Below are 20857 nucleotides of genomic sequence, written 5' to 3'. Positions count from 1 at the left end.
ATATAATTTGAATTTTCTCCTTTTTTATTTTGGACATTACTCTACTCCTCTTAATAGGGTTGTTCATACCATTAATGTTCCATGAAGCTGCTCTAAAATTATTATTAGTCATACCCGTACACCTGTTTGCTTACGCCGACTACACAATAAGAACAAAAACCATTTGAACGTGGAACAAGTAAAAGTAAAAAAAACAAAAATAAGAATGAAATAAAGACTTCCAACCTTAGGGCCTCGTTCTGCCCTATCCACCCAGTACGTCCTATCCAGTCTTGTAGGAGAGATAATCCCATCCATGATAGGGTCTCCTTTTCCACTTGAAACAGTGTTCCTTCTCCTTTAAGCATAGCAAACAGTTATTTATTTATCCTGATCATCACTAAAAACTTTAGTTGACAGGGGGTCAATGAGACATAGTCTTCTAGTTATAAATATTCAGATGACATTAAGTAGGTCTCATTGTTAAACAGATTATACTTGCTGTCGTTGGAATTCACGGAGTTTCTCGCGGGCGCGATCAATGTGTGAACAGCTCACTTTGTTCCAGTGTGTGTCTCTGGAAAGTCGAGGCCCATCCTCATCTCTCGGGCTTGGCACTTGTACGGAGTATCCCCTTTTCTTCATGTCCTCAGCCGCCTCCGTCGCATCCTTGTACAAACATGGACCTTCTTCCCAGTGGATCCTCATCTTAGCTGGGTACGGTGTTTGAAAACGAATCTTTGCCTCTTTGAGGATCTTCTTGATGTGCTTATATTCTTTAAGCTTGTTGTTTACTTCTGTCGGCAGGTCATGTGCAAATGCGATCCTGTTGCCCTCAAAGGTTATATTTTTTTCCCATGCCGCTTTTAATATCTTCTCTTTCATGCCGTAGGTGAAAAAATTGACCAAGATAGATCTTGTTACCGTATTATCACGGGGTTTCAGACCTAATGACCGGTGTGCTCTCTGTATCTGTAGATCGAGGTCTTCCTTCAGGGAGAGTTGTTCTTTTAGGAATGCTGTCATGAACGTTAACATAACGCTCCCTTCGGCCCCTTCTTTAACACCGTAAATGCGGATATTGTTGCGGCGCAATCTCCCTTCTAAGTCGGTAACTTTGTCCTGAAGTGTTTTTTGCTGTTGAAGACAATCGAGCAGTGTGTCCCTCAGATCCATGTTCACTGTCTCGAGATCGTCCACACGTTGTTCCAACTCTGTTAGCCTTGAGCTCTGGTTGCGAATATCCGCGCTCACCTCTTCCAGCTTCTGATTCACTTCAGCCTTGAAGTTACTCAAATCTTGTTTGATATCCCTCTTCATTACGTTAATGTCATTTTGCATTTCTTTTATATTACCGCATAAATTCTGTAAGGCTTTAGCAGTAGTTAGCTCGCTTCCTTCGTCTGGCTCTACGGCCTGCATCATGCTTATCTGGTCCTCAGCGTTTGAAGAATTAATCTTCTCTTGGCTGTCGTTTTTTGGACCCCCTTGTCTCTTCTTTGATCTAACTCCACGCATAATATGTCATTATAAACATGTTCATCTTCAGGATGTAATTTGAAAAGAAAATACAGCACGTTTCATTTTGGGAGGAAAAAAAAAACGTTTTAGTCGATTGTAGTTTCTTGTCTGTATTACATTTGGAAAGAGGTGTCATTTTATTTAAAGCGACGATTCATTTTGAAGTTATTAATTCCAACCGGACTGTCTCAGCCGCGCAGCGTTTCGAGCTGTGTGAACGGAACGGAGGACGATTCTCGTTTCTTGACAGCAACAAGACAAGAGTCCCAGTTAGTGACTTTAATCCCCACAAAAGTGACTGACGATATTTTAATGGCTTTGCGAGGAGTTAAGAAGCGGCTTGCCGTTTCTGAAGAGCAGTGAATCAAAGAACCAACGAGCTACTGGATCGAAGCATTGCTTCAATGGTTCATGGTTTCAAAGTGGAGCCGCGCTGCAGAAATAGTTTATTACAGACCAAACCCTGAATATCCGACTTTATTTGTACGTCCGTATGACTCTGAAACTCTGAAAAATCCGTATAATTTACGGACTATAGGTTGACATGAAAACCACCGAAAAGCTGTGTTCACAATGCGTAAAAAAAAATTTGACCGATGCAGCTGCATCGGTCCAAACCGGTCTGGATCTGGGCCTGATCCTGTAGAACTTTGTACCGAAAATGTCCATTCAAAAGTTTGGCGTCTTTCTGCATTTTGTTTTGTTGTGCATTGCATAGCCTGTACTTTTCTCGATCCTCGTGTCGTTTTCTGTGTGAACTCAGCTATCAGCAGGAAGCAGCAGCATAAGCTCGCCCCCGACTGACGCTTTCAAAATAAAAAGCAACGAGCAACAGTCATAAAAGGCTAAAAACAAACAAACAAAAAAAAAACCTGCAGCGTTAAGGGGAGGAACAAAATTGTCGGCGATAATGACCTCAATAATTAACGCAACATTAGCGCGTTAACGTTGCCCAGCCCTAGTATTGATACATTAACAAGTGTTAATGGTTTTTGCAGCTTTTTGATTTTGAGTTTTTCAGGGTATCATAGTATAAAAGCTGGAAATAAAGAACTTAAATGCAAATTTGTTATTGCTATATTTGCATTTGTGATATAAATGTACAGATTTATAAAAAAAAATTGTTTGTGAGAGATGACATACTTAAAAGAAATTAGGGTCAATGTCAGTATTATCTATAAGTTGACACACATCAACACAATAATTTAATGAATTCACAGCTTCAAACGAAAAGGGGGTCGGGGGGCGAGGGGCTCTGCGTATGAGCCATAAAAAGAGCAGTTAATGTCAATATATAAATTAAATCTTTCTCAGAATCCAAAACATGGGGAACCAGGCTCTACTTTTCCTGGGTCGGGCTCAAAATGTCTTAATCACCTCTTGTACATTACACAAATGCCAAAACACAGATGTCATTTGCTCATTCAGTGTTCTGTTTGCCATCACTGGACCAGAATACCCGGTTGGACCCTGAGGAGTACTTCACAAAGCAGGAGCGGATTGGGAAGGGTTCCTTTGGAGAAGTCTACAAAGGCATCAACAACCGCACAAAAGAGGTGGTGGCCATTAAAATTATAGACCTGGAGGAAGCAGAGGATGAAATTGAAGACATTCAACAGGAGATCACAGTTCTGAGCCAGTGTGACAGTCCTTTTGTGACCAAGTACTATGGTTCGTACCTCAAGGTGAGGAAAGTCTTTGTAATTACAACACAAAGTGATATTTACACAGACTCAGGTGATACGTAATTGGATTATTTCAGTTTTTCCAAAGGAACACGACATGGACAGAATGCCTGGCTTTACTGTCCATCTTTGTGGAAATAGTCCAAGAGCCAGGGGGTGTTTATTTGCTTAAAATGAGAGGTTGTTTAATGGGTATTTCTGAGAAGGGTATTCCATGGGGCATTCAAAACTGAGGTGCTTGCGAGTTGCAGCCGGGGCATATAGCCGGTATTAACCCTTTTCCATTTTTTTAGCCGAGTCACAATTACCGCAAATTAATGGGGTAGGGCAAATTAAAACATGAATAACTCCACTAGTTTTTGAGCTAGAATCATGTTCTATACCTTAAATTATGTAAAATTGACCCTTTTCTGGGTCACTAAAGGTCAAAAGGTCACATGACATTGGCAAACCTTGAGATTTTGTCTAAAATTTTATTGGGTTCCTGTTTTCATGAAAAATTCAACAAAAACCACATAACAATCATATATTCATACAGTATAGACATAAGGGCAGTTTATTAGAATGATTTAGAGTCACAGAAAAATATTTTGGTTATGCAAGTTAAAAGACATTTGCATGATATTTTAAAGGAACTGTGTTGACTTGGCAAAAATGAATATCATCTTACCACTGGCTAATGGAATAGATTCACTCAAACATTTGAAATAACTGGCATATAACTAAATAAATATAACTAAAAATAGGCATATAACTGGGGGAGGTGATGGTTTAGTGGTTAAGGTGTTGGGCTTGAGACCAGAAGATCCTTGGTTCAAATCCCCGCCTGACTGGAAAATCACTAAGGGCCCTTGGGCAAGCTCCTTAATCCCCTATTGCTCCCGGTGTGTAGTGAGCACCTTGTATGGCAGCACCCTGACATCGGGGTGAATGTGAGGCATAATTGTAAAGCACTTTGAGTGTCTGATGCAGATGGAAATGCACTATATAAATGCAGTCCATTTACCATTTACCATATTCACCATGGCACACAAAAATTCCACAATTTGAGGAATTTTTAGATGAGAAATAATTGGTAAATTAATTATACAGTATACATTGCATAAGTCAAAGTCAGATAATTGGGATTCTGTAAAAGTGGAAGCCCAATCTAAATACACTTCATGCATTTCTTCAAAAATACATGCAAGTCACTGGAACTTTGAAGTCGAACACAATGCCCTGGTCCTTCCTGCAGATTCAACTTATGCAAGGTTTACAGTGTTACTGGATAATATGTTTTTTTTAAACTGATAACTGACCAAATCAACCCTAAAATGCCCACATCTCGATCAAACAAATTTGTTTTTACAAGAATTATTTTGAGAATGATAGAAACATTTCTATCTAGCTCTCTCAGACCTCAGTCCTGATTACAATTTGGAAACTGATTATTCACTACAGAACACATAAATGTCAAGTTGCCTCATTCGTATTCGTCTTCTGAATCCTCCTCATCTGAAGATGGGCTTTCTGCCAGTGTGCCCTCACCTTCCTCATCCCCATTCTCAACCTCCGAGTCCATATCTTCAACTGACAATGTCTGGGGCATCTGGTGGCCTTCAAACCAAACCATCTTCAGTCTGTTATTTTCATCCACTTTCCATCCATGGCCGACAGGACCGAATTCCACAGGTTGAGCTTTTCTTGCATTTTTCCACACAAAGGCTACATGAATCACATGCTTCAGCTCTTCTTCCAAAACAGCTCTACATGGTGGCAGATAGCAGGGATTTGATGCCCTTATCTTTCCCAATGGGTCACCCTGTTTCTTGGGGGCATACAATTTTTTGAACAGATGAAGCCTAGCATCATTGACCTGGCTGACATTTTTCAAACCATACATCGAACACACAAATTCCTCCAGGGTTGCAGCGACATCCATGTCTATTCCATCCGAGTTCCCTAGAGTGCACATCGCCTTGGTGAATTTGTCACATTTCACCATAACCTCATATGGTTTCCATTTCCCTTTTCTGATGAATGATGCAGTGAAATCACAGCCCGTCAAGGCATGATACATGGGGTAAAGCTTCAGCTATTAGAGGGGTGATTTTCAAAGCCAGTTCAGAGATGTCTATTAGATGCCTTGTGTTCTTTGAGTTCACACCTGTATCTAGCCACAACTTGGCGTTGATGTATTGGGAATGATATAGAAGGAGTATGAACACATCTGTGTCAATGCTTCTGACTACCACAACAGGCACTGCACCTTCATTTACCTCCGCGACATGCGAGATCCAACCAACAGGCCACATAGGATTATTCTGCATCAGTCAGCTTCATCATGCATAATGATATTAAACCAGTACCATATAAATTGCTTTGCTGACCAACTGATAACTGGTACCTGTGTACCACAGATCCTGTAAAATATAGGGCTAGCACATGGTTTCATTATGGACAGTGCAAGGCAACTGTATTGCAATGTGTTTCATCACTTTCACTTTAGGTTCAGTTTCACCACACAAGTAACAGCCTTTGTTTTTCTCTTCTGCAGTTGATGAAGATGAACTAATTACACTTACTTGACCCGAATCCCACATCCTATCATTGAAAAAAAACACTGAAAATGTCTATATTTAATTGATTAATTTCAAGAACTGTCTTTATTGATATGCTGATTAATTTTCTTCCTCCTAAAACAAAAGATTTATGCAGAGGTGCCATCTATCAGCAAAATGTGGAACAAATATGAATGTAGATTGTTTTACCCCAGTTGATGCAGGTTTTAGCCACCCATACATTGGGCAAAGTAGCTCCAACCTTCCCTTAAAAACTACCCTGATGTCTAATCTGTAAGGAGATAGAGATTTTCTTGGAGTCCTGTTTGGATTTCACATGAAAAAAGGGCCACAATGGAACTTTTGACAAAATCTCAAGGTTTGCCAATGTCATGTGACCGTTTGACCTCTAGTGACCCAGAAAAAGGGTCAATTTTACATAATTTGTAATTCAGAGGAAGGAGCATCTGTGACCAAACATTTTAAGGTATATAACATGATTTTAGCTCAAAAACTAGTGGAGTTATTCAAGTTTTAATTTGCCCTGCCCCATTAATTTGCGGTAATTGTGACTCGGCTGAAAAAATGGAAAAGGGTTAATACCGGCTATATGCCCCGGCTGCAACTTGCAAGCACCTCAGTTTTGAATGTCCTATGGAATACCCTTGTCAGAAATACCCAGCAAATAAACACTCCCTGGCTCTTGGACTAAAATTTGTCGTAGGCTTCTCACAAACACGTATACCATTTAAAAACATAAAATATACAGCTTATCATATACAACATATATAACTGCTCTAAAAGCATTTAAATACATAACATATATGATATACAATAGTGCAAATCATGGGCGCAATTTTCAACCAGGGGGGACAGAATATGGTATGTCCCCCCCCCACCTTCTGACATATATGTGTGTACTTGAAACATGCTATGCCAGTCTTATGTGCAAACCATGTCAGTCTTATGTGCAAAACCATGTCAGAATAGTATCTTTGTTTCTGCAAGTTTGTATTTTTAGCAGCATTGACTTGTTTACAACACCTGTTTCTTGTTTGTCACATTCAGAATTTTCTGGGACTGCATTTGCCCAGATTTGAAACCAAAAATAGTTGCCTCTAGGGACTAGTGTCTACACATAAGTATCAATGGACCATATGCTAATTTACTAAATTCTGAAAGTTAGAAAAGGAAATCAGAAAAGCTATCTGGGACCTCAGAAAGCCCATCTGCAATTATTGCTTGATCTCCAAAATCAGTCTATGCAAGCGAAATTATGTTCAGTGTGAGTGTTGTCATTAGTGCCACTTCGAAAATTGAATTCATGATAAGTAATTTATCCTAAACTTATGATCTGTTGTTTTTTCAAACTTATGCAAAAACAAATCTTGAGAAAAAAAATACAGTATGCGATAGTTAATAATTATTAAGAGCCTGATCTTTCATATTTATGAATACATTTTACCACATTGCAGTTGTTTTTTTTAATGAGAACTCAACCTATCATTCTTTTTGAGTTCTACACATGTGGTGATACCTTATTTACACCAGGATGTTAATAAAATCAATGCTGGCTATTCTCAGAATAAAGTACTTATATCCACAGTTTCAAATTGCATAAGTCAAATGGTGTCCACTTTATGGTCTTCTCAAAACATTAAAATTACTGTTCTGGATACTCAGAATGCATCTGAGCTTATCTAGAAACCGTTGGCTTCTGGGGGCCTAAAGCCGCTCCCAGACCCCCGGCCTTTGGGCTTCGCCCCTGCGGGCCTCACACTTTGTCCCCCCAATTTGTAGTTCTAAATTGCGCCCTTGGTGCAAATAAACATGTATAACAGTAGAAGGGTGTCAGTCATGTCAGAGAAGACTCTTGTAGCAGTGCAATGTTTTGATAATCAAAATCTCTTTGCACAAATATTTTTTTCTTTTTAGGGAACAAAGTTATGGATTATCATGGAGTATTTAGGCGGAGGGTCTGCTCTAGATCTGGTAAGTACAGTTGTAATTTTCTATAGCTTGTAAAGTAAACATCACTGAGTGTCTTGTTACTTTTAAAGGAGCCATTCGGCAATTTTGATAGTTTATACTAGTATATAGATTTAGCATACAAGTTGTGTCACTGGCAGCCATTTTGCAAAAGAGAAACTGGATTGCTGAAGTTAAAAGATTTTTTTTTTCCCAACCTCAATCCAGGTACCATTGGACTAATTTCTTTGTGGTATACCACTATATCAACATGCTGATACTTCAAAAGATCTTGGGCTAGCCAAGCAATCATTGCAAGTATTTAGATTGTTAGTTGTTGTTGTTCCTTGTCACATAACTTGATCAGTTTATTGTATTTAAAATTGTAGAGTGAGAGGTGTGATGATGCTTTCTGGAAATGGATTCAAGTGTTGGGGTTTTTCTAGAAAAATGTAGTATGAGGGTGATTGCTATGGCGAGGGAGCAGCGCGACCATGTGGGCAGTCTTAAAAAAAAAAAAAAAAAGCCAAACCAGAGCTTTTTCCAACCGTCTGTTGGTCTATCTACCATGATTGGAATCTTTTTGGAGTAATTATACCATTTCTAATAATCAGACACATTGTCTTGTGGTGCTGATGGAAACCCCTGGAAATAATGTCTTTTGACTTTTACCAATGTATCAAATCCATCTACAGTCTGTAGCGTTTGGAGCCAAACTTTTCGTGTCTGAATCTCTCTCTCTCTGTGTCTGTGTGTGCTGCGTGAGTGCCTTTCATGTACCATTTTGAGAACGGAGCGCATTTCTTTCCACACTGTCACAAAAAAACAAAGGCAGGAGTGGACAGCGAGGGCTACATACGTACACGGCAGTAAGCCACTGAAAGCAAGACTAGGAACGCAACCACACAGAGACTATGCCAAAGCTGTGCAGTTTTTCAGCGTACTCCAGACCCACACACAACTGTATGCAAGCCCGGTGTGAAAGGGGCTTAAGAAGGTGCACTCTGAGCGTGAGGGAGTGCAGCGCCCCTGGTACCCAGTTTATAAAAATCCCTGAAGTGGTATGGTGGACAGTTGCACATTCTTCTGCATTGTAATAAGTGGCAGAATGTCACACAAGAAAAACTATAATCCAAAATGTCAGCTTCACTGTGCCATTGGTAAGATTCATAAAATGGTTTTCCACCTGTAGACTTCCATATTCCTATAATTTATTTGTTGAATAAACATTGTGTCTCTTCTCTTTTCTAGCTTCGCCCAGGGCCTCTTGAAGAGACTTACATTGCCACCATATTGAGGGAAATACTAAAAGGGCTGGAATATCTGCACTCAGAACGCAAGATACACAGAGATATTAAAGGTACTCTGAAAATACTCCAAACCAATCAAGCATGGTAGTTAAATGCACAAGATCTCTAACCTCATGTCAGCCAGTCAAATTTGGAACCAGCTGGTGTTTTAAAAGATCCACTGAACCTCACAGCACAAATTTCTAATAATGGAGTAAATATGGTCCAACAACATTATTGTCTCCTACTGGATGGCATCAGAATTCTGACTTGTTTCGCCATCTATCCTCTGTGCACTTATGTTTGAACATTAATGTAGATTAATTTAAAAGACCAAATCACAAAAAAGATTTCAGCGTGTTTTTCCAAAAGGTCTCAGTGTAATCCTGTAGACGAATCAATTATTCCCCCTATTTCATCATTTCTCAATTTGCTGATGTTTCATCCTTAGACACAGGAGAAACAGTACAAAAAATTGGGGGAGGAGCAACCATCTGACCAATGCAAGTGTATGAGCACATGAAACCGGCACACAGGCAGAGTGTCAAATTTGTAACTGTCAGGACTGGGAACACATGCTGGTGCCGCACGTCACCATCTGAGCACAGTTTTTGTAACAGTTACCCAATTACAAATTGTTACTGACAGATTGATGTGGAACCTAAAGTCGCTGTAACCTATGTATTCAGTGAAAACATGGGCACAAAATAATCCAGTATAGAAATAGAAATAGGTATGTCTGTTATAAGTCTGTTATGATTCTAAATTCTTTGTTGAAGGTGTTCATTGAAGATGCAAGGTGGTTGCTTGTGAAAACTTGTGCTAAAGTTATTAAACTGATGAACTCATCTTTCCCATATCCGTAGCAAAGCCAGACAGATTGACAGTCCAGGAAAAACGCAGGCTGCTGATATTTTTGATGTAGCAGTGTGTGTGTTCATGGGTTTCTGAAGTATTTAAACAAAATAAAGAGGATTAATCTGAATTTTTAATTTTATTTTTTCAAAATAAGTTGACACTGAAGTATAATGTAGGATGGAACAAATTATTAGAAACTATTCAGATGTTAATTCTGGAGTATTGAGAAGAGGCGGTAAATTGGAGGATTTCATTCAGTTCACCTCATGTTGGCATACATGTGCTTTATGACGGTGCCAGTGAGCAAACCGTGCTTGTGCACCGCTGAATAACCTTATCCAGGTTGAGCTCTAATCAGATGCAAAAAGTCCCAAGTGCATAGGTCCACAGTGAAATGCGTAGTCAAGCTTCAAGTATAAACTCCATGAGTTTGTTTGAGATGCCACAACCTTCTGCAAGTATTAGAAGTTTGACCCTTTTTGTTTGGATCGCCTTTATTTTCTGATGCTATTCTTAACTTCTTGTCAAATAAGAATTTGTTTACAATCAATCCTAATTTCAACTCAAAAACCAGATGATCTTCAATCCAACAGAAGATCTTGTAAGATTAATTTCATATTAGATTGACTGACTTGTAGGTAACCGCTTTGTGCTGGGATCTGATAAAACAAGCATCAAAGGACTTGCCAGTGTTACTTGGGTGTAGTGGTCCAAAGATTTCACAGTATCATCCTTAAAATCTTATGATATCATCTTATATAACAGATCAAGTTAAGTCTTTGAGCATTCCCTGTTTTCGCGTCTTACTGTGCATTTTCACATCTACCACATTATGGAAATGCCTTGAGTTCTGGGCAGTAACCACCCAGCCAGACAACTGGTCCATCTTCTTCTCAAATGTAACCATCTGTCTGTTACAGCCAGGTGAATTGTGGGCATGCTCTTGGCCTGATCCCGTTGCTGTGGTCCTCAACACTGAGGGACCTGCCTGCTGGGTTATGCCCAGAGAACAGTGGCACATGGTCAAATTTTTAAGTCCTATATAGGCCCTGAGACACAACCGGGCCGTGCTTATTTCTGGATACAAAAACATGAAATATGAGAGTCTTTCTCTGGAAGGAACACCAGTCCATCACAGGTTACTTTCTCAGCCAAGGCTGGTACCAATTTCCAAGTGGGTAGGCTGGGGTGATGCAGATGAAATCACTTGTTTAAGGAGACTGACACTCTGTGGGTTAGGAGTTGTACTACTAATATAAAGACGTGGATTTGATTCCAGGTGTGTGCCAATAATATTGTCATTCAGCATTACAAATGTAGGAAGCATTTGTCTAATTATTATTATTTTCTGTCTTTTTCTTCCAGCTGCTAATGTGCTATTATCAGAGCAGGGTGATGTGAAACTGGCAGATTTTGGTGTGGCAGGACAACTGACTGATACCCAAATCAAGAGGAACACATTTGTTGGCACCCCCTTCTGGATGGCTCCAGAGGTTATCAAACAGTCAGCTTATGACTTTAAGGTGAGTCCAGGATTCATGTACATACAGAACAAAGAAAACAGCGTTTTGACTGTAAGTTTGCTTTTTAGTTGTGTTTTGCATTTTTGGGCAAATATCAGCTCCTCCGGTCAGCTGATCAGCTCCTCCTTGAGGTGCCGAGGTGCAAGCGTATGCTCAGAGGGGACCGAGCTTTTTCTGTTGTGGCTCCAAAGATGTGGAACGAGTTACCGCTCCACATCAGGCAGGCCTCTTCATTTTTTGTTTTTAAAACTAATCTTAAAACCCACTTTTATGTACTGGCTTTTAACCCAGAATGAGATTCTCAATCTGTTTTGGTTGTTTTAACTGTTTTTACTTGTTTTAGTTTAATTTAGTTTAATTTTTTGGGGGGGGCTTGTTTTTTATTTGTACTTTGTGGTTTGTTGCCTTTTATGTCCCCTTGTGTACAGCACTTTGTTTCAGCTGCAGCTGTTTTTTTTTTTAAGTGCTTTATAAATAAAGTTGATTTGATATGAAATATATATATATTCCTTTAATAAAATATTGATTCATGAAAACATTACATTTATAATTGTTAGATTTTTATCTCCTGGTAATGTCGTGGCAATGTCTGTCTGTCTGTCCATCCATCCATCCTATGAAGTGTATAATCTTTCTGAAATCAACTCCTCTCACATTTTGAGGAAGAATTTTGTGAAACTTGATACAAGCCCTTGTTATAGGTGGTAATATGCATATTATCATATCGTTGGAGCTGGGCTCATTTTACCAGAGTTATGGCTAGGGCTGGGTACCGAACTTTGGTTCTTTTGTGGCACCTACCAAAATTCTTCAGAAGTACAGAGTATTAAAACATGCCATGTCTTTCGGTGCCAAGTTTTGGTACCCAGAGGTTAATCACGTGCAAGAAGAGCGGTCCGCAACCGTCCCCCTCTCAGCATTCAAGTCCACCTGTGGACGTTACAGAGGACGAGCAGCCTGATTCAAAATCTCCACCACCGGACTCCGCTTCATCTGAGAGTACCAACGATAGCGCTATGTCTGGGATATCAACAGGTAAATTTACTTGTTACTGCAACTTAATACGTGCATTGCTTTGAAGCAATGAAGCACTGCTCCAACCCACTGTTTTGTTGGTTCTTTGCTTCGCTGCTTTTCAGAAGCAGCAAATCGGCTTCTTAACCCCTCTCAAAGCCATTAAAATATGTCAATCGTGAGTCACGTTTGTGCAGATTAAAGTCACTAACTGGGAAAGAAACGAGAATCTTCCTCCGTTCCATTCACACAGCTTCAAACGCTGCGCAGCTCTCTGCCAAGTCAAGTTAGAAAGATAGAGTCCAGTCAGAATTAATAACTTCAACGCGAATCGCTCAGAAGTACAGAGTGACATTTATGCCAAAATGTCTGAAAGGAAATGCTTGAGTGTTTTCAAGTGTTCTTTTGCACTGGAAATTATTTGTTTATTTTTTCTGTAAGAAAACTGCTTGGAGTGGAAAAATACCAAAGCTGAAAAATAAAACTCAAGATTTGGACTATGTGTAATGTAATTTTCTTTTTGTTAGAATTGATCTTATAAAATTAGTACTGAAAAAAGTATCGTTCAGGAACCGATATCGAAGTGAAGGCATCGGTACCGGTATTGAAATTTTTGATTGATACCCAGCCCTAGTTATGGCCCTTGATGAACAAATCTAGACTCCATCAGTTTTATGAGTGGGTGCCTGCATTCAGAAATCAACTCCTCTCACATTTTTAGTAGGAATTGTGGGAAACTTGGTACAATTCCTTGTTATAGGTTGGTAATAATATTGTACAAGATTGACACATTTTGGCAGAGTTATGGCCCTTGATGAACACACCTAGACACTGCCAGTGGGGTCACCACAACAAATCCGAGGTGGATCTGCATGTTGAATTGTTTTACTTCGGATGCCCTTCCTGACACAACTCCACATTACATTGAGAATGTGGCAGGGGTAGGGTTTGAACTAGGAATCTTCTGCACTGAAGCTAAGTGCACTAACCAAAATTTGAGCATACAAAGGTCAACAATCTTTATGGAGTACTATATCTGCTCCAATTTTATTTATTTTATTTTTTTGTCCATTTGATTATAAATAACCTCTGTGGGTTGATCCATGTGAAGAAGGCACTTGATATTTTCTTGGCAAGAAAACTGCCTAGAATTTGAATGGCTGCATCACTGCAATTTCAATACAGGCTTGACACAATTTCCAGTGTTTTATGCGTTGGTGGTGAACTGAATTACAACTGTCTTTCTCGCCATTAGGCTGATATCTGGTCTCTGGGAATCACTGCCATTGAACTGGCCAAAGGTGAACCTCCCAACTCTGACTTACATCCCATGAGGGTCCTTTTTCTCATTCCGAAAAACACCCCACCCACCCTGGAAGGCCCGTACAGCAAGCCCTTCAAAGAGTTTGTGGAGGCTTGTTTAAATAAAGACCCTCGTTTTGTAAGTAACATCTTTTCAAAAGTACCTGCATCTGTCTGAGACCACAGTCTGAGGGCTAGACTGGGATCAGACGTTTGTACTTGACAATTGAAAATGATCCATGTTTGTGTTGCTGCACTAACTAAAGACCTATTATTATTATTATTATTATTATTATTATTATTAGTAGTAGTATTAGTAGTAGTATGTTTTTGTGTTCTTATTCATTGGTTTTGTGCTGAATGGGAGATCTGATGCTTTGTTCACAAACATTAAAGCTTGCACGGACTTTTAAATCTCACAAAACTGACAAATTTTGGTTTCTACTGAAATTCTCACAAAACTAACAATTTAGTTTCTACTGAAATCCAAGTAAAATAATATAGGGGGTGGAATTCTATAGTGCAGTGGTTTTCAAACTGTGAGGCGCGCCCCCCCTGGGGGGTGCCAGAGTTCTTCAGGGAGGATGCAAGGGATGGGTGTCAAGAATCATTAAGAAATGATCATCAATAGCCTTTTTGCTTAACGAGGCCCTTATCGGTCCTTCAGTGTGGCCGTTGTTTTTGAGGGTGTTTTATTGGGAAAATGATCATTTCTCTGTGTTGATTGCAGACCCTGCAGCGGGTCTGTAATCAGCTGTGTCTGCAGCGGCTGTTCTTGAAGCTTGAGCTAATGAAGCAGTGCTGCAAACCCACTTCTTCATTGGTTCATTGCTTCGCTGCTTTTCAGAAGCGGCAAGTCTGCTTCTTAACCCCTCTCAAAGCCATTTAAAAATGTCGATCGTGAGTCACTTTTGTGCGGATTAAAACCACTAACTGGGTCTCTTGTCTTGTTGCAGGCAAGAAACAAGAATTGTCCTCTATTCTGTTCGCACAGCTCCAAACGCTGCGCTGCTCTCTTCCAAGTCAAGTTACAGTCCAGTCAGAATTAATAACTTCAAAGCGAATCACCATTTTAAATCAAATGACTCCTATTTCCAAATGTTGTAGCACAGACAACAAACAACAGACTAAAATGTTTTTCCCTCCAGAAATGAGATGTCCTGCTTTCTTTATGAATTACATTGATGTTGATGTGCAGTGCAGCCGTTTGCAATAGCTCAGCTCAGAGGTATGGAGTTAGATTCATGCCATTAATGTCTGAAAGGAAACGCTTTTGAGAAAAACTACAGATTTTGTTTATTTTTATTTAAGTCCAGAGATCAAGGATCCAGTGACCAATTTTCATATTTATTTACTTTAAGACTCAATAAAAAGTTATTGACCTAGAAAACCTGTAAAGCCTACTTCTAGTACACAGAAAATTCACAGGAAGTATTGATAAGGAATTGGATAGATAAGCGGAATCGATAATGGCATCTGTCAGTAAAATCTTATCAATACCCATTCCTGAAGTTTAATTAATATTATTTGTTAAAATGTGTTAGTTATGCCAAAGACATTTAAAAACACACAGAGATGTTTAAATGTTTTTTAAAAAAGATGTTTAAAATATGACAAAAGGTAAAAATAGAATAGAAAGTTCTTTAAAAACACGTTTAATATGTTTGAAAAGGATGTAAAATGCATAGACGGCTCCTTAAAAGCCCACAAATAATTTTAAAATTTGTTTAAGATGTGTAAAAGAATAAAATCACATGAAGATGTTGAAATTGTGTGTATGTGTGTTGGGGGGGCAGCTATTCATTTGTTCTCTGAGGGTGGGCTTACTCTCCCACACTTTGAAAACCCCTGCTATAGTGAATATTTTATTTACCTTCTTTGCCATCATGCAAATGAACTACAGGAGGAAGCACATGTGTGCATGCATGAGGTTTTGAGAGTACTTGTCCCGGGAACATGTTGCTTGCTCTCGGGACATGCACGGCAACATCCGTAACTTCAGAAGTATTTTCTGGTTTCAAAAACAGCAAGTGTTTTATTTCTCGCTATGTTTTACGAAATATATAAGAAACATATTACATTTATATAGAAATAAGCTGTTTTGGAGCATTTTCCACCATCTTGGTTTTTTTGTTTGAGCGAGCAGCCAGCACTGCCTTTCTTTACTTCTGGCTGGCAGTCCTTCCCAGCATCGCTCTTGCAGATCAGGGGAAGCCCCCATGTGATCTATGATGTGGCTTCCAAGAATATGTTATGGGATCTGATGGCTTGAACTTCTCCCCTCCAGGTGGAGAAAGTCTAAATGTGAAGCACCTTGACACAACTTTGTTGTGATTTGGCAGTATATAAATACATTGAATTCAATTGATGAATCCTTTATTTAAACGTTAAGGAATAAAATCACAGTGGTGCCAAAGACAATTCCTTTTATGATGTAGTTATTCTTTTTAAGATGTGGCTGGTGATGGGAGAATCCAGGAACATTGGCAGAGGCTGCCTGCATCTAATGAGATATGAAGAAAGTTGTCTGGAGGGATATTAAAAATAGGTGTTGCAGAAACAAAGCACGCAACTGCTTCACCTAAAACCGGCCACTTGCTACACGATAATGTGATAGGAATGTGTGTTTCATCAGGATTGTACAGTCATATTGCAGTGTGTGTGCAGCATCCGCATTACAAACCTGTGTTTTGGTTAAATGAGACCACAGTGCGGCAGCTCGAGCATATGCCAAAGTTGTTCGATGTGATGAATGGCATATTTCCTGTCTTATAACGTAACATGCAGTGCCTGATGTGACATAGATGTTATTACAAGTAGAGAGATGAACATGCATTTGGACTTGAGCAAAACTGGAGCAGTCAAAAAGAAACCTCTAATGAAGCAGCTATGCCACTATGAAAAAACCGACACGCTCACGTTTGGCCAGTCTACTGGACTTGCATAATGACTTTGTGTGAGTTGAGATGCACGTTTCATTTGAGACCACAAATTAGAGCTGCTGAAAGAGGAAAAACAAAAATAAGCTGCTGTGCATCTTGAAAGGACCCATCTTCCAAGGTGTGCTTATGAAGTTGTCTACAGCAGTGATTTTCAACCTTTTTTGAGCCGCGGCACCCTTTTTATATTTACAAAATCCTGCGGCACACCACTGTCATGTGTCACGTGTCACGCAGCACTAACTCAACTGTCTCTACACGGTACGTTAGCAACACGTGCGGTACAGATATGACATAACATAGTATACTATAGTTATGGAGCTGTATATAAGAAATAGAGAGCGCAGTCCCATTGCTGCACACTAAACAAAAATGTCCCTTCATGGACAGCCACATGACGCCTCCTAACCGGGCAAAATATTGATGAAGTACCCGGATGTTAATGCATTTTCAGTGGAGATTCGCGACTGAACACACTCAGAAAAATGCTCGCAAAATACGTGTTAAAATGCGATTTTGTCCTGGATATCGAGCCAGTAAAATTAAATTACATTAAATTATATCAGGAAAGTATTAAACTTACTCTGACACACACACATTCACAAATATTAGTGTTGAAATTTACACGGATCTGCGCTGATAAGCTACGCTGCTGGGCTGAGCTGCTGCTGTGTTCGCAGCGTGGCTCCTAAAACCATTACAACACATTTATATATATTATATTTTTACACAATTATCCTTTATTGACCAAGTTTCATTCATGAAGTCAGCGGTGTGTGTGCACATCTCTATGTGTGTGGCGGCACAGCGCGGGTCACTATAATCTCATTTTTTTAAGGTGCAAATAAAAAAAAACTCTCCAATCTTGTCGAACAATTTTTAGTCACTAACGACAAGAATTTTAACTAGACATTGGTCTAGCAGTGGAAAATATCAACTAGACATAAGTGAAATTAATGATCCGTGTCATCGGGTGACACAGGTACGGCAGGAGACATACAGCTGTTTATCATCCAAATATCACGGTCAAAGTGACAACAATAACCAAAAACACTTACTTATGGAAGGAAATATTGTCTCCCTTGTTCCTCCGTTTGTGACTTTGCCAACATGCGCAGCTTCCCGGCATATTCCACCTGTTTCTTGACAAAACTAAGTGAACTTCTATGCACGCAAATCACTAACTTGCCCGGAATTAAAATGGCGATCACTCCTCCTTGTCGGCACACGGCTCAGCGCTACTGCGCGCTTTGCTGCCATCTACTGGAATAAAAGAGCATTACATCATCTGCCACACTATTACAGCACATACACCCGATAATGGTGATATTTGATAATTGCCCACGGCACCCCTGACGATCGATCACGGCACCCTAGGGTGCCGCGGCACCCCGGTTGAGAATCACTGGTCTACAGAGTGCTGAAATGGCCACGGAAAAACTACAAGTGTCCTCTTCTTACAAGTGCAATCGAAATTATATTTTATCTTAACTGGTTATTTAAAAAAAAAAAACAAATCCCACATCGAAATAACTAAATAAAAATTTGCCGCTATGCCACTGACTTAAGAAATAAAAGCAAGCGTGTCCATCCCATTTACTTAATTTTTACCCAAGGCCAACATATTCCCATCGGGTATTGCGAAGACTTTGCATCTGTCCGTCTGTGCTCAGCATAAGTCCAGTCCTATTACTACCAGGGTCTTCAAATTCACAGGGAGCATTTGTGGGACACAGACCATGGACAAGTTCAAAGATGGCTAACCTTGACCTATTTTAAGGGGTCAAAAGGTCACATTCTTTCTACACATTCTTTCATTCATTACATCCATTCTCTCTATTGTCACAACATTACATTTACAGGGTGTAATCTTAGGATAATGAACTTGCAGGACATTGAAGGTAGCTGACGGCCTACTTCAGAATCAAAAGGTCACATTCTATGTTGGGGTTTGTCCAGCAGGGCAGTATCTTGCCACTACTGCATGAGTTGGCCAAGTGAAACTATATGTTGCATTTCCTATTTTTGTGCTCATATGGCCGAGAGTACCTAAGCATTGACTTCTATATTTTTACATTTCTGGTGGTTCAAACATTACTTTATTCTTAAACATTACAAATTCTAAGTCAAAGAGGCACAATATCTACTATGACCAGCATTCAGCTTTGAAAATTAAGATTTTTAACCTTGAAATCTTTTAATTAATACTGTCATTATTTCTATTAAGTTTTAGAGAAAAATAAATACTATTTTTATTTGTCACTCATTCGTACAAAAGTGTCATGTGATTATAAATGCACTCTCTGATTGGTTGTTGGAGCAGCCCAGCTCCAGTCAAGAGAAAATGTGTTTTTCTTTATACATTTGGATTACAGCTTGAAATTTCATGTTAGTTATGCTCTAAAATATTGTCTGCCTTATCAGCCGCACAACGCTAGAATTCAGTCTTTTGTGAAGGTGATGTGTTAAAGCCTCGTTTCACCTGACCAGGGTCATCGCTGCTTTTGTTGCGAATTACATCTCGGCATTATGTTGAAAAAGTGGTCAGCTGACTGCTGTTCCTGCAAATGATCTGCTCGCATGCTTTGAGTAGATCTGTTTCCTCATCAGAAATCCTCTCATGTCTGTTGCTTTCTGAGCCCACCATCATAATAACAATGCAGCATGGTCAAATGCATGTGGCCCTTAAATCTAGTGAGAGGTCACACTCTGGCTGGTGTAATTCATGTTACAGCTACAACACACCTATTATTAAAAGAGTAAAACTATGCTGTTTTTCTTTCATTTTTCTCCTCTATAATGTACAGAGACCAACAGCCAAAGACCTCTTGAAACACAAGTTCATCACACGCTACACTAAGAAGACGGCCTACTTGACAGAACTGATTGACCGCTACCGCCGCTGGAAATCAGAAGGACATGGTGAAGAATCCAGCTCTGATGACTCGGATATGTGAGTCTGAAGCACACATTCATACACTCGACTGCTTTTCAGTGGTTTTATTTACAAACACTAATTACATTAGTTTTAATCTTACCGTTTTGACTGTTTTTGCATGATTTCCAAACAGTGTTTACTGGAAAGTATGATCAGGAAGGGAAAAGAAGCCAATGACATATTGTCCCAATTTTGTGGAACTGTAATGGGACAGTTTAATTTTCAGTGAGATAGTTGTCAAATATTGTGGCAACAAGTTTATGAATGGGGGTTTTTTGTTTTCTTCCACATCTTTTTTTGTTTTTGTTGCCATTTTAAAGCATTTGAGATCATTTTAGCTGACCAGCTTATCGTTTTCTGCACTTCTTTATATGTTTCCCCTCTTCAATCCAATTTGTAATCAGTGTGCTGTTCTTCTGAATAGTGTGTGTTTCGACCCATTTTACTGAGTTTTTCAGAGAGAAGTGCACAACAACCAGCCATTTACTACCTTCATCCACCTGTTTGACATTTGTTTTATTTATTTATTTATTTTTTTTAAGAGAAAGAAAAATGCAGGCAGTTATTTTTTTGAACAGCCTAATATTCCTTTATCTTCACTTTCTGTAAAGTAATAAATTTGCAAAAAAAAATTTCCTCATGTTTTGATTTGGAATAGAATGTGCAGTGTGTCTATTGCATTTGCGTGTATTGAAAGAAAAGCTCTTATAAGGATTTTGAGCTTTACTCACTTTTTTAAACACACTGCTATTATTTTGAACACAACTTTCTATCTGAAGTGATTCCAAAATGTATCTTCTCCTAATACTAATGCATTATCTCTAATTTGACACAGCATTTCCTCTTAACATTTCCAAACAAATACTTTACAGGCCCCAAAGAAAAGTTTAGTACAACAAAAGTGATCACAAGTATGCATATTCTTTAATATAATTCATCTAAATCATGATTTTTACAGCCACCAGACATACATTTTAGAAATTTAGAAAAACTGACAAGATCATTTCAAGCTACAACTACCATTAACCACACCGCTAATTTCCACCATGCATGTGATGATAAAAATATTCCGTGCAACAAACCCAGATGTCATGTCCAGCAGATGACAGTGTTCAGTTGGTAGCAAACATCTATATGGTATACTACATACAAAAGCAAAGTTGCTTTTAGGATTGAACTGTTCCAACAAAATTAACCAAGAAATCAGTTTATTCTCATTATCTGTCTCTTTTTAAATTGGTTTTATGAACTTACGAGATCATAGTACTGCATTTTATACAGGATACATGCCTAGGCTT

At 39.1% G+C, this 20857-nt stretch overlaps 1 protein-coding gene across 1 annotated transcript in view; it reads left to right on the top strand.

The window, feature by feature from the left end:
- The window catches only part of stk25b (serine/threonine kinase 25b), a 50714-nt gene that overhangs the window by 10827 nt on the left and 19030 nt on the right, over positions 1–20857 (top strand). Inside the window, exons 2-7 of the mRNA XM_034183958.1 lie at positions 2955–3185; positions 7664–7720; positions 8948–9056; positions 11209–11366; positions 13636–13821; positions 19429–19574. Coding sequence (XP_034039849.1) covers positions 2955–3185; positions 7664–7720; positions 8948–9056; positions 11209–11366; positions 13636–13821; positions 19429–19574 — 887 coding nt within the window. The remainder of the gene's footprint in view (positions 1–2954; positions 3186–7663; positions 7721–8947; positions 9057–11208; positions 11367–13635; positions 13822–19428; positions 19575–20857) is intronic.

The sequence above is a fragment of the Thalassophryne amazonica genome, chromosome 12 (genome assembly GCF_902500255.1).
Source record: "Thalassophryne amazonica chromosome 12, fThaAma1.1, whole genome shotgun sequence".
NCBI lineage: Eukaryota > Metazoa > Chordata > Actinopteri > Batrachoidiformes > Batrachoididae > Thalassophryne > Thalassophryne amazonica.
The sequence above is the reverse complement of the archived record's forward strand: the minus strand, read 5'-3'. Positions and strand labels throughout refer to the sequence as shown.